The 15,072-nt window shown below is 42.2% G+C and overlaps 1 protein-coding gene across 1 annotated transcript in view; it reads left to right on the top strand.

Annotated features, from left to right (window-relative positions):
• Positions 1 to 839: 839 nt before the first annotated feature.
• The window catches only part of WNT2 (Wnt family member 2), a 45,607-nt gene continuing 31,374 nt past the window's right edge, over positions 840 to 15,072 (top strand). The window contains exons 1-3 of the mRNA XM_081244527.1: positions 840 to 1,040; positions 3,136 to 3,362; positions 8,670 to 8,947. Coding sequence (XP_081100653.1) covers positions 958 to 1,040; positions 3,136 to 3,362; positions 8,670 to 8,947 — 588 coding nt within the window. The 5' untranslated portion in view covers positions 840 to 957. The remainder of the gene's footprint in view (positions 1,041 to 3,135; positions 3,363 to 8,669; positions 8,948 to 15,072) is intronic.

The raw sequence follows: 15,072 nt of genomic DNA, 5'->3' as shown, positions 1-15,072 counted from the left end.
ATGATCTTTTGCGCTCTCCAGCGCCGTGGAGGAGCTGGGTGTGCGTAAACACCGCATCTTCCCCAGACGTTTTGGCTGAGGACGCCTGGGTGAGGTCCGGAGGTCAGGGACCTTCCCGTTTCCCCTCCCTTGGAGCTCTCTATATAAGCCCAGCACCGAGGAATCAAGGCCACAGGTCTTCACTTCCCTGAGGCCTGAACCCTCCCTCCCCAACCTTGCCCTGCTTAGCTCCAGATTTACGAGGGCTTGCTCTTCCTTTCGGTATTAGGAAAAGAAGCGGAGGGATGAGTTGAAAATCATCTCTGGATTCTTGCCTCCTGTACACAGCTGTATCCCTATCCTCTCCCTCCTTTCCCCACATTGCCCGCTCGGGGACTTATGTTTGCCGGAGGGTAGCCTCGCCTACCCGGAGCGCTTGGTCCTGTGGCGGGGCACCCACTGATGCTCTTTGGCCCGGAGCTTCCCGAAAGGTGCCTGCCTCCGCGGGTGCTCGAGGCCACGCAGAGGTGCTTCTCCCTCCCCGCATCACCTCACCCACAGACCTCTCTTGCCATCATTTCACCCACCCTTATATAAAACCGCGCGACCCCCCCCCCCCCGCCATCCTACCCGGCGCAGCGCCCCCTCCCTTGGCTGCGCCTGGGCGGGCGGGCGGGGAGCTGAAGGGACCGGGGCGCGCGGGAGGCGCACAGAGCTCTCCGGCAGCCCGCGCTCGCCGCGCCTGGGGAATTGGCTGTGGGCGAGGCGGCCCCGGCTGGCCTTTATCGCTCGCCCCGCTGGTCGCTTGAAACTTTATCAGCGAGTCTCGCCACTCGCCGCAGACGCGAGCGGGGGGCGGGGGCGCGGCAAGGCGCCGGCGGCCGTGACGAGGCGCTCCCGGCGCTGAGCGCTTCTGCTCCGGGCACGCATGGCGCCCGCACACGGAGTCTGACCTGATGCGGACGCAAGGGGGTTAATATGAACGCCTGTCTCGGTGGAATCTGGCTCTGGCTCCCTCTGCTCTTGACCTGGCTCAGCCCTGAGGTCAGCTCTTCATGGTGGTAAGTGCACGCGCACGGGCGCCGGGGTATTTTGGGGATGGGACGGGAGACCGCAGGGGCCACATAGACCCTCCCCGGCGGCGCTTCCCCGCGGCGGCGGCAGTCACGGCTTCCGACCCGAACCCCAGCTGCTGCCCTCCCCTATCGCCCCTTCGATTCTCCTCGGAAGCCCATTCCAGCTTCGACAACTTCAACACCCCCCCGCCCCCCATATTCCCCCTCAACTGAGAGCTCGGATGTTCGGTGTATTTGGATCCAGCTGAGCGACAGCAAAATCGGGATCTTTGAGACAAGCGCTAAGCCGGGTCTCTAGCTCTACTAGCACAGACGTGTGTCCGCGCGCGCGTGTGTGTGTGTGTGTGTGTGTATGTGAGTGAACTTACCTCCAAAACTACTATCGTCCCCCCCATGCTCCCCCTCCCCCAAAAAAACCCTCAAGATAAAAACCGACGGGTCAATTCAGGCGGGCAGGAGCGGTAGAACCCAAAGCGTGTGATTTTGCCTTCTTTCCCGTCCTTCCACATTCCTAGTGCTTCACCCCAGTGGGGCGGAAGAACATTTTGCTGCCTCCAGGTAGAGACTACCGCCTTAATGCGAAGCTCCAGAGGCCGGGGGCTCTAAGATGTCAGTTCGAAACCACAGTCACCCCAAAGAGTAACTTTGCTGCTGTCCTTTATACGTGGATCTTCGATTTATTCTGCATAGTGAAGGAACGTTGAAACGTAACAGGTCTTTGCATCCTTAAAAGTTCCAAAGGGAGAGGCTCTCCCCACCCAGAAACTCATCTCCATTTCCTTCATCTTGAGAAGAGATAGAGTTGAGAGCTCTTTAGCGTTCTTGCACCTAAAAACTTCCGAACTGATACTTAAAACACGGATTCAGAAAGACCTGTTATCTGTTATGATGTGCTGTTTTTTAAAAGAAGGCGTAAGGCGTAAGGCAAAAGTAAGGCGTCTCAGCCAAATGAGAGACTGGAGCAGGGAACTTTAGGAAGACACGAGCTCTTCAAAGGAGCAAAGCAAAGAAAGCATGGATGGGAAGAGGGGTTCAATTCCTTCCTAAGCCACTTTGAACAGAAAGGCGTTTAGCCTTGACATTACTGACATAGGATCAAAGATTGATTTATCAGAGATGACTATTTCTGTTTCCATGGGTGTATAAACATTATTTGTTGCCCAGGCTTTTTGTCACATTGTCTCTCAGCTGTCACTTAAATATATTTTTGGGGAGTCACAGCTGTAATGATTTTATGATCATATAAAATAATGAAAATACAAGAAAAAGACATTCTCCTTGTTTGATCGCTTCAAAAGACACCTATGGCAGCTTGGGTTATATAAAAGGTACCTTTCTAAACATTTCACAACTAATAGAGAACATCTGGGTAGAGATGATGATGTAATTTTTTGTTAAAGTTTCTTCTCAAAAGTACTTTATGGAGCTATAACACTGTTTGATTCTTCCAAACATTTAGTGTCCTTAATAACAATAGAAAGATTTTTTTCCAAAGGTTCTCTATAAAAGCCAAAACGAGCTGGAAAATGGAAATATTAACAGATTCTTTAGTAGGAAAAGAATGGCATGCCTGTGCGGAGAGTATAACATCAGATACCGGCAGGTGTTGATTAGACAGATACAGACAGTTTAAGACACTTAAACATTAGGTCAAATAAATGGCAGTGAGGAGCTTCTAAAGGTCGGCTTCCTCCAAAGCCAAGTCCAGACACACTGTGTACTGAGATCAGAGTCTTCTTGGAAGAAGTCTTCCAAAAACATGTTGCCCCTTCCCCCCTCAACCCATTCCCCAACTGCAGACCTTGCCTCTCCCACCCCGCCCAGAGCATCAACTGGTGGCCTCGGCTTCACGTCCAAGAAACAGTCAGCACTCCATTTTGGGGTGGCTTCTACCAGATCACTCACCATGCCTGCTGTGCCGCTTCTCCAGTGAACTAAAGTTAAATAACCTTTGCCTTCTAATATCCCCCAAAGGAGAGGAATTCGTATTTGAAATGCTGCTTTGAACTCTTCCCTCTCCCGGGAAACACCATGTGAGGCCTCGCTGTTCTGTGCTCTCCCCCGTGTTCGTCCTTCCCAGGTACATGAGAGCTACAGGTGGCTCCTCCAGGGTGATGTGTGACAATGTGCCAGGCCTGGTAAGCCGCCAGCGGCAGCTGTGCCACCGACACCCGGACGTGATGCGTGCCATCGGCCTGGGCGTGGCCGAGTGGACAGCAGAGTGCCAGCACCAGTTCCGCCAGCACCGCTGGAACTGCAACACCCTGGACAGGGATCACAGCCTCTTCGGCAGGGTCCTGCTTCGAAGTAAGTCTCCCGCCTTCACGAAGCTCATGGGCTCTACCCTCATATACACACACCCTTATTTGGTCTTCAAAGTTCCTGCTCATCTTGTCTTGCATGCTATTCAGTCAGAAGCTTGTTCTGTTGGGTGCCATCTGTCCCGTTTTACAGACAAGGACTCGAGAAATCAAGAAACTTGTCTGTCTAAAGTTTTGGAGAAGGATGTAGTGCCGCAGGCTGGTGTCTTTTTATTCTTGGTTCTGTCCATCCATGTCAAGTCACAACGCTGCCTGTCCCTCCAGGTTCAGATTTTGTCTCTAGAAGAAAGGACGCAGCAGCCACAGAGCGCTTCTGACTTTTTAACTCTTCTTTCTGGGACTTGAAACTTCCAGAAGGAAATGAGCAGAAGATTGGGATAGAATGCCCGAATCTTTTATTGGCCATAGATGGTCATTACTACAATAACAAGTCAGTGTTATTAAGAAGCAGAGACAGATCTCTGCTCACCACCTTTGACCTCCCATTCGGCTACTCAGCTTCGGGTCACTCTGTTTCTAAATTAAACTTTTTTTTTCAGTAAACTGTAAATTCTGTAAGGAAGGAACTCATCTGCTTTCCCTGCACCTTACTTGGTACCTTGTGTGTTATAGGCATCACTCATTCATTGAATGGTTGAATGAATGGATGGATGAATTTGTAGTGAGTGCCTATTCTCCAGGTACATTTTAAGCAAAAGGATATTTATGGAGGGTAGGGGTGGGAACCATGAATACACAGAGGTAGACCTTGGATATACTGCAGGTTTGGTTCCAGATCACCACAATAAAGCAAGTCACAACAAATTTTTTTGGTTTCCCAATGCATTAAAAGTTATGTTTATACTATGCTGCAGTCTATTAACTGTTGAAAAAACAATGTACATACCTTAATTTTAAAACACTTTATTGCTAAAAAATGGTAACCATCATTTGACAATCCAGGCTGCCACAAAGCTTCAGTTTGTAAAAAACAATATCTGTGAAGCGCAATAAAGTGCAATAAAATGGGGTACGCCTGTGGTTTCTTCCTTTTCCTTTTTTTTAGAAAGCACATTGAACATTTTCTAATTACATAATAAACTTCTTAAAAGTTCTGAATGTGGAAAGTAGCTTACTAACTTGTACACAATCAGAGAAAATTAACTGAAAATCAGATCTTATGTTCAAAACATCCCCATCCCTTAACCTGGTCTTAGCAGCATTCTCCAAGAAGTAGCACATCCCATTTGCTACTGGGAAATCTTACTGAAAACACAACAGTTTATGTATGAACCCCAGAAACAGGAAACTTTCCACTTGTTTTTGCCCACCTCCCCCTCCCAATCCTAAGAAAATCATTCGGGCTGTGCACTTGGTAATGCTTAACAGAGGGTGTTTCTATCAGGTAATCATCACAGCCCTAGGGTTTTATGAGGCCAAATGCATAACTTGAACGTCTCTAAAAATCCCCCAAGGGCGTAGTACTCTCACTCTTAGTGTACCCCTAAAGTTAATTTACTGTGATATTCTGCAATTTTATTCTCTGGTTTAAGAACTATATTCTTCCGCATTCCTTTTGGAGTTTTGATATGACATCACAAAATTTTTGAAAGGATAATAAATTTCAGGTACATGGAATTTTAAGACTTCACCTAGATTAACTCACCAGTGAATCAATTAAAGTACTGGACCTTATCAAAGAGAGTTTGCAAATATCTGGCACAATAAATCTTTGCACATATTAGGTACAGGCTCTTGGTGTTAAAGATGTATCAGGATTTTTCCTTTTCAAAGTTCTCAACCATTTTCCAATGATTACAAATTAAGTATACTTCTCATTTATAAAATGATCACCTATAGAGTCTGTCTATGAAAATCCATTAAGATGTCTCCATATTGAAAAAAAAAAAAAAACCCTTTCCATAACAAATCAAAGGAAGCAAGTTTGACCACTGATTCTAGAGAGTGTATCTGCCAAAGCTGGAGATTCATTCAACTTAATCTTGGCAATGTTTGTTTCTTCAGAGCTGTAGAATGGCTGAGAGTGAAAAGGTTATAAATAGAGAAAGCAGAACAAGTTTGACTTAGGCTAAGCCTTCAGGTAAATTAGAGATTATAACTGTACTCCCTTCAGATTTCTTTCAGATGAAGCTGAATGCTTTGCCAAAGTACTCAAAACTTAAAACACTCATGCTACACAGTTTCTTTCCAATCTTCACAGAAGGCCAGATTTCTTCCTGGACATTTACGTAAACTCCTGTGACTGTCAGTGATGATTTTGTGTTGGTTATGGGAAGGCTGAATTTGGCCTAAGGTAGCTTATCCTGGAAATAATCACGAAATTCCAATGAAGCTATCCAAAGAGTTTTACAATTAATTGCTTGGAGGGAAATTCACATCTTAGAGTTGTAAAGAACTCCTCCTTCGGAAACCTAAATGTCCTCATAGATAAATAGGAAAGCCAAAGGGCAGTACCACATATAAGGAGAACATAAAAGTTACTAACATATCCTGTGGTCATAGAGAAATGGAGAACATCTGCCTCTTTTGCTTCAGAGAGCAAGAGTAAGGCAGACCGATTTTTAGGAACTTTCATAATTTGCTCATTCAACCGACTATCACCAGACACGGGCAGAGAAATGTAAAGACAGAACTGGTAAACTCAAAAATAATCCTGCAAGAATTTGCATATACTTTCAGAATTCTAGAATAAGCTTTAAACAAAAAGGTGATTAGGTTTCATCCTTGTTTAAAAAAAAAAAAAAAAAAAAGGCAAGCATTTAAAAAAAGAAGAGTTGAACAACCCATAACCTTCCAGAAAGCCTAGCTTCTAGTGTTTTGCCTTCCCAGCTGCTGGTCCCAGCCTATACACTTAGTAAACATTGCTTGACTTATCTCAAGCCAAAAATTAGAGAAACTTCAATAGTAACACATCAGGAAGTCTAAATATCACCATTTAGATTTGGATTTTGGTTCATATTGCAATGGCTTTAAAAAGAATCAGTTTTTCTAAGAAGAGGCCCGAGATCAAAATTTGTTTTGTTACAAAGCCAGCTCCTGAAATGTGCTACTATTTTGCACATAGCATTTTAGTGATTCATCTAAGACACTTAACTGAAAACATCTTAAGGCCATATCTACATGATATACCAAAACATCTGGAGGTAAAATGAAAAGATATTCCATGTGCTAATTTTTATTTAAATAAATAAGTATCTAGCTATTTAGTAATGCGTTTGAAAAATAAATGACAAATATTTAGAAAGGTGATGGCTTTGCTTTGGAAATTATTTCTGAAATGTAGCAGATTTTTAAGTGGTTTTTTTTTTCTTTCAGCCAACAAGTCAATGTAGTTGTTTGCAAGTTAGGCCAGGATGCATTCTGTGCCTAGACAATTTATTCCTCTACTAATCTTCAAAATACTGTCTGGTCACTGACATTCTATCATCTGCATCTTCCATAGCTTTCCCCTAAAAGACCACCTCATAAAGTTTCTCTTCTTTCTCCTTAAGAAATAAGACTAGTGTAAAATATATTATGCATTCAGGAATTTTCCCCCATATGATATCTCTAAATGTGGGCACTAAACTCCAAATCCAAAACCAAGCTTTAGCAGATCAATGGGATGACTATGGACAAGGTATTTTCCTACATGGTAAAATGGGTAAAATAAAAATTGTATTTATCTGAAAGCCACTAGCAGAGATTAGGCCACATTTGCATCTATGAGTCACCATCTTTTACAAAACATGTCAATTCCTCTTAGAAAATCATCTGTGATCCTTATAACATAATCTGGAATTCTAAAACAGCTCCTACAACCGTCACATTTCTCTCTGGAGAGCACTACCTGCTACCTATGGCAAATATTCATATAACTGATATTACCTAACTTCAAGGCATGATTGATTCCTTTTTTTTGGATGGTTAGAGGTCTCGGGCAAGATATTTTTTGAAGGCTGAGGCAAGTGCCATTTAATATGGTATAGATACGTTTTCCTGATTTTTAATAATGAGACTAGCAAAGCAAATATTGCAAGGCATGTATAATAAATGTTAGCACTGAATGACAAACGGAAACAAGCAGGGCTTCGACGCAAAAAGGTGGTTTGTTCTGCCAGCTGTGTGGTTCAAAAAGTCACACTCGTCTTGACATAGTGAATCACCAAATGGCTCTCCATTTGCTGCCTTGCATTGGCATTAGCTTGTTCGGCTTCTATTTTGATGGCGAATATATTTGCTGCAGCAACCATTAGTAAAAAGGCATGCTAATAACAGTGAAATAGAGCTCCACTTGAAAAATGAGGTGCACACAGACCCTAAAGAGCCTTATATCTGTCACTATACCACAACACCGTGTTATGAGTTACTACAGATTATTAAAATAATTTAATGTAGTTATCGCACTGAAATATGTACCCTTCAGCCTGGAAGTGAACGTAGCCTGTGCTCTAATAAAGAACAATTCTAAGAAAGCACCCCAAAGGGTTCTTACCCGGGTCTAATTATAGGCGGTAAATTTGTTGCCTTCCAGAAAAAACCAAAGAAAAGCTTTTCACTGTCTTTTACCCAATACCAGTGATTAGTGAAGGTGTTCCAGAAGAAAGTAAATTCACCTTAATAGTTAGACATAGTATGTAACTCAAGGATATTGCATATTGCCTTCAATAATCTCGCCGTTACTTGTGAAAGCTGACGCCAAGCCAAAGCTCTCCAGGGTTAACCAGAGGCGCTGGTTACTGCTGTGAACTGTCTTCCCACCTCAGCCCCTAGACTACTTTGAATTCAGTATTTCAGTAGCAATCATTTACACACACACAAGTGTCCTCAATAATGCCTGGAGGTCTGGAAGGTTTTTTCAGTGAGAGCTGTAGTAGCACGAATACCAAAATATGTTATGGAATGATAGAATTGTAGAATTCAGACTGTATGCTGCAGAGGAGGAAACCAAGGTCTAGAGATGTCCTGCTCCTCTCTTCTGGAACATGTGGGATTCTAGGTTAAAGCAAGAACATGTATGAGACTAATATGAAGCCAGGAACTGGGCAGGGCAGGCTTTTGCTGCATTTTCTTTTATACTCTATTTACTTTAAGGATAGTTGTCCTACAGTTATCCAAATTGATAAAAGCTTGTATTAAGCGCGATGATTCATATTCAAGAGCGAAGCTTGGCTCTAGGAAAGAATTCTTCAAGGATACTTTGTCTAGTGTCAAAGTATGTCAGAGGCAGAACAAGTATTAAGCAGCCATCGTGTAAAAGTTATTCAGAACGAGCAATGCCAGACTACTTTTAAGAAAAGCATTTTTGTTACAGGTAGCCGGGAATCTGCCTTTGTTTACGCCATCTCCTCAGCTGGAGTTGTATTTGCCATCACCAGGGCCTGTAGCCAAGGAGAATTAAAATCCTGTTCCTGTGACCCAAAGAAGAAGGGAACCGCCAAGGACAGCAAGGGCACTTTCGACTGGGGTGGCTGTAGTGATAACATTGACTATGGGATCAAGTTTGCCCGAGCCTTTGTGGACGCCAAGGAAAGGAAAGGAAAGGATGCCAGAGCCCTGATGAATCTTCACAACAACAGAGCCGGCAGGAAGGTATGGACTGCAAAAGTGCTCGTTTTGTAGACTGCATGGCCTTATAAATCACTTAAGGCAAGCTTATCTTAAGCCTTCCTAGAGTGCTAAAATGCTATCATCACAACTTCCCACTGCCCCCCAGCCCAGAGCTGTTGTTCTAAAGAATACCACCAACTGGGTTGAAATATCCCCACCTGCACTCCACCTTCCCTCCCGCAGCTAAGCTGAAGGAGTCCACCCACTGCTTTTGGCATTGGGTACAGTCAAGTGCCTATGGTCTCTCTGCATACTGTATCATCTAGTCAGAAGATAGCATCTGTGGTTGAGGATAGGGCTGCATCCCACATACCAGTAGGACACTGAATGCTTGTATCTAAGGGGTATCAAGTCCCAGAACATCTTCTCTCAAACTTATCATGAAAGCAACTCACCAGGCATGGCCTGTTGGCTTCTTCTAGATTCAGGGAAGCTCTTTTCAGAACCAGAAGCTGCTTTCACTCTGAAAAGCCCCACCTTGGGCTTTTAAGGGGTTTCTGGTACTGGATGAGTAAGTGGACTAGGGGAAGACATGCCCCAAAGAGGCACACTGGCCCCTTAACCTCTAGTCCTGACTAAGCTCTTGGGCTGTGGGTACCTGGTCAATATTCATTCCCTAACTCCCATTTGTTAGATGAGGAAATAGACCTTCCAGTGCTCAAGGTCACATGGAGAATCAGAAGAAAAGCCAGGACTAGAATTCAGGTTTCAACTCCCAGCCCCTATATGGGGTGGTTTGGCCTAGGATTAAACCATTTCAATGCCAGTGTTCAGATCCACTGATGAGCCATGTCTTTGGGCATGGTGGCTTGACCAGAATAACTAGAGAATCTGAATGCTGCACATTAGGCCTTTGTGTAAGAAGCATAAACTGGTTGGCTAATCAAACATTCAGTCAGAACCATTCTAAAATAATCTAACTGCCAATGAGAAGAGATAAGTATAATTTGTCTTTTATCACCACAAAATAAATATGTGCTTGACAGTAATATATAAAGAAAGATGAGCATAAAATTGAAAAGTCCCCAGGGGGGCTTTAATAGGAAAAAAGAATAGAAAAGAATGCAGATCTGTTTGGATGAAAACCCTTTTACTAGGCTCACACAGGGAACAGATCTCATTTAAAGGAATTTGGAAGGAAAGAAGTCTTGCTTAGCACATGGAATAAGATGAGTGTGACCTGAGCAATTTACAAATAGTACCTTTCTTGAACTTGGAAAATCAACATTCCTAATTTTCACAAATTTATGAATTTATAGTGACTACTGCCAAGAATATAGACTACGGTTGTGCAATCTTACAACTGTGGTAATTACTGTTTGTGCAATGGTTTAGATAAGGAAAAATTTACATTGACCTTTGTTTTGACATTGATACCATATGTATAGGTTATAAAGTGTGGTGTCTTTGATAGGAGGATGCTGCTTAATTATTCAAGCACAGTATATAGTTGGATCTCTCAGACTATTTGTACAGATAAGAGCATACGGTCATACACTGCATCCAAAATAACGTTGACTCATCAAAATAAATGTTAATTTTGCTTAATAGATCATTAGATATTGAATGTTTCTACTCTTCAAGACAATAGATCTTAGCTATTATATTGAAGGCTCCGAATAAACATGATTCTTAATGTAAATTACATGATTCCTAACTGTGTAGAGGTGAACAGCTGTCAGGCCTCAGATATTCTCCTGCCTACTCTGCAAAACTTAGGAGGCTACTTTTGATTGGAATAAAAGTGCACACACTGACTTTTTAAAATGTGGCTTTAATTAATGGTGGGTGGGCAGACTTTTTCAAGGAGATGCATGATGTCAGTGAATATGAACTTTAATGAGAGTAAATGTATTGAGATAAACATGCGTCTCTAATTCTCTTCTTGCGGTCATTAGACCCCCAGTCTCTACTCCCCCTTCGTACCAGCAGAAGGTCTGTGGAATCAAAATGAGAACAGGCTGGGCTTGAGTTTGAAGGCAGGCCTCCTGAGCTAAGCCTCCGACTGGCCTAGCTCTAGAAAACCCCAGCCTCCAAGGCTGAGAGCCACATCAGTTCATTTTGTTTTTCTTCTTTGTGCTTTTCAGTATTTCCCAAATTGTCCACTACGAACATCTTCTACTTTTTTAAATGGGGGGATGGGGTGGGGTGGGGAGCAAGGGGCAGGGCCAATACATTTGAAAAGAAAAGCCATCTAGTCCAAGATTGCTCTGCTTAGCCAACGCTACAAATCAGAATTCAACACTGCCATTCACAACAGGCCTTAACTTTCCCCTAATATTTGAACAGTTTAATTCTTTTATTATAGCAGCTGGTTAGAGCACCCTCATGTGTCTCTGTACTGTAATATCATTTTAGATCTTCTATGCTGTTATATCACTTTATTTTAATCACAGCTTCAACAGAATTTGTAATGATGCTTCTTTCCTTCATGTTTTCTTGGAACTCATCTTAAGTCTAGTTTTCTGCCTCCAAATAGGACTATTAATAAGTCTTGAAAAGATAAATCTACCTTGTTCAAAACAAACATTTTTATCGAAAAAGACAGTCCATAGCTTCTCTTAGCAGTTCTTTTTAGATCTAAAGAAGCCATACTATGAAAACTTCTAAATTATATTTTAAGTTAGGTTAAGGTAAATTTCAGGTGAAAGTTACTTGGTTGATAGTCACCATTTGTTTCCTTTCAGGATCTTGAAAACAGCTTTAAATTAGTCCACTCTTTCTACATGAAATGATCACAACTCCTTTTACCTTTCCTAAGAGAATCTATCTCAAAATATTCCATGTACCCAATCAAATACTGCCATTCAATCAAGACATTTCCATAATAAGAATAAGAGGAATTCCATAAAAATACTTTTCCCCGAAAGTATTTCTTACCATAGTGAAGACGGAACAAGGGATGTGAAGCGAGACCTACCTTCGTTTTAACCCTGCAATACTGGTGGCTTAGATCACTGAATTCAGGCTCTTTCAGATGTAAAGGGGATTACGTAGTGCTATGGAAAGACAAGGGTAAAGTGAATAGCACAGAACCTGGCAAGTAGTAGGTGCTCAGTAAAAGCTAGTCCCCCCTTCCCCCTTTAGTGACGTGAAGGTTATCTGTAACTCAGGGTACAGAATCAGGCACAAATCCAGTTTGAACTAGTACTTAGGATTCAATCTGATCTCTCCACGTACCCATAGACTCATCTTCGGTACAGTCTAACATACTAATAAAAAATAGGCATACGGCATTAGCTAATGTACAAAAGACCGTCAAAATCCTTTGTAATTTGATCTTCTAAAAAACCCCTATTGGAATAAAAAACAGTATTAGTATTTCTATTTTTCAGATGATGAAACTGGGCCTCAGAGGGATCAAGTGACTAACACATAGGGTCATACAATCGTGAAGTGCTGGGCTTGGGGGCTCAAACCCATTGCTTTCATCTTTTTGTCCTTATCTACCTTTCCATGTTGTCTCTGTTGAGAATTTCTGAGAAAGATAAACACACAGCATTTCTGTACTGAAAAAACAAAACAAAACAAAAAACAGCAGCAGCAGCAGTCCTTGGAAGGTAGTTTACTGGTGATATTTTTTTCCTCTTTGTGTGTGTCTTTAATTTTACAAGTTTCCTAAACTGAATATGTATTATTTCTTAATAAAAGGGAAAACCTTGTTTAAATACCAAAAACATAACTTCTAGTCACCATGAACATGCCCAAAGCTTATCTGGTGGATTTCCAAAATTTCAAATCAAGGCACTGCAAGTTCTAGAGCACTGTTCCTATGTGCTATTGGACTAAATTTGGGAAAAGCACTGTTTCTGGTACTGTCATATGTAGAAAAGAATAAGACAAAATCCTGACCACAAGAAACTAAATTTTAATCAGGGAGACAAGTGAAATACAATTGCGAGGCAAGCTCTGTGCTAGATGGTATAATAGAAAAATCACCCAAAGGGCCAGTTAGTTGAGGAGAGAAAGGTTGTGTCATAAAAGAGCTGGGTGTTGAAGCTGGAGATAAAGGTTTCCTATGGCTGAGATAGGGAAAATGCTTTCCAGGATGAAGGGACTCCAGAGAAAGATAGGAGAGTAGAAAGAACATCAAAGTTGAAGAATGACAAGGGTACTAGGGTAGAGCTCATGACTGAGAATTAATAGGAGCTGAGGCTGCAAATTTGAGTTTCGGCCAGATCTGGAGAGCCTCAAAGGCCATGCTGAGATATTTGGGTGCTGCTGTGAAGCAATGGGAAGGTACTGAACAATGCAGGAGATGTTAAATACTGAAGTTCCAGTTTTATGTACTGTTAATTTCTCTAGAGTCCACTTTAAAAGAATGATAGATTTCAAAGTTCAAATCTTCTGTAATAGATTTGAATGAATGACTTTAAAAAATAGACTCACTAGGAAACTTATGAGAAATTTCTACCTCCCTGAATTTTATTTTCAGCCTTACCTATACATATAAGGACTGATACAGACAGTAAGCTTCCTGATGGATAGTAATAAAAAATTAGCATATGGCAGCTGTGTTGCTATTTATATTTTTAACATAGTGTTTACATTGTTATTGGCTCATTAGGGGTTCTTAGCTATTGACATCATGTTGACTGAGGCAACATGGAGGCTGGGGCTCTGGACACTGGCTCTAATACTTGAGCATGACCTTGGACAAGTTACCTAATAAGGATTGCTACAGAAAATAAAATATATACACATAAGCACCAGGTTTTAAGCAAGCCTAGGAGGTAGGTACCATTACTATCCGTATTTTCCATATGAAGAGACTAAAGTCTATATAATAAGGTGGCTGGAATTAGGAAACAAGTTGAATTTATTTCCTAGCTGAAATTCAAACTTAACTTAGCCTCCTGTATTTTACATTTATATATATTTAGATACCCTGTTTTTTGTTTTTTGTTTTTTCTTGCGGTACGCGGGCCTCTCACTGTTGTGGCCTCTCCCGTTGCGGAGCACAGGCTCCGGACGTGCAAGGTCAGCCGCCATGGCTCACGGGCCCAGCCGCTCCGCGGCATGTGGGATCTTCCCAGACCGGGGCACGAACCCGCGTCCCCTGCATCGGCAGGCGGACTCTCAACCACTGCGCCACCAGGGAAGCCCATCCTGTATTTTATATGTGAGAAGTTTGGAGGGCAAAGGAGCCAGAGTTTCTAGTTCTGTGCTCTGCCCAATCCAGCACCCCTCAAGGTCAGTGCTGTGGAGCACCGGGCCTGCCCCTGAGCTCGGCCCACTGAGGCCCCAGCACAAAGCAGATACTTCCAAGTTCTGACTACAGGAAATACCTCCAAAGTCAACACAAATGGATAGTGTACAAGATGTAAGCATAGCCTTACAGGCGAGTAAATCTTGGGCCTAATAAAGACTTCCAAGAATAGATCCTATGATGCCACTTAAGATAAATAATACATAACGGGTCTGAACCAAGAGAACTAGGTGTGATGAAAAAGAAATCACTCTCGAAAAGTAAGGAATATCAACAGAAAAGAAAGTAATAAAACTGAACTGAATTACAGAACCAGACTGCTTTAACCTCCTGTATATCCTCATCTTCCTTTCAATAATGTTGAGCATCTTTTCGAAGCACAACTTTCACTTAGTACAGATTTATGTTCTGACTGGCCTTCTCTGTTCATAAAATTAAACGCAGTCTGAAAAATTAGATCAGTTCTGCCAGCCTCACCTCTCTCTTGTTGGGCCCAAAGATAGAATGTTTTTGATACTGTCAATCTTTTACCATGTATGAATCAAAAACTAACCAGAATTAAAGTCCCAAAGCAGAGAAAACTGTTAACAAAATTGTTACAGTTCCAGGTAAAGTTCTATTATTCATAGAAAATGTTTTTTAGACTGGCCTCATTAGTCAATAAGAATCATTATATATATGGTTAGTCAACAGTAATGTTCTTGAATTCCACAAATAAGTTCCACACCTTATATTTCCTAGCTAAGCCCACCCACAGTCACTGTTTTTAAACAATAACAGTGCTCAAGAAATCACAATGTCGTATTTAAGTTAATAAATGATTGCATAAGCAAATCAACTGCACAGTTTGCTAATAAATAGCCCTTGTTTTCCTAGTTCCAGAGCATGTATGTTTGAA

Source organism: Mesoplodon bidens (genome assembly GCF_964165515.1).
Source record: "Mesoplodon bidens genome assembly, chromosome: 9".
Taxonomy (NCBI): domain Eukaryota; kingdom Metazoa; phylum Chordata; class Mammalia; order Artiodactyla; family Ziphiidae; genus Mesoplodon; species Mesoplodon bidens.
Note: the sequence above shows the minus strand (reverse complement) of the source record. Positions and strands in the feature narration are given on the sequence as shown.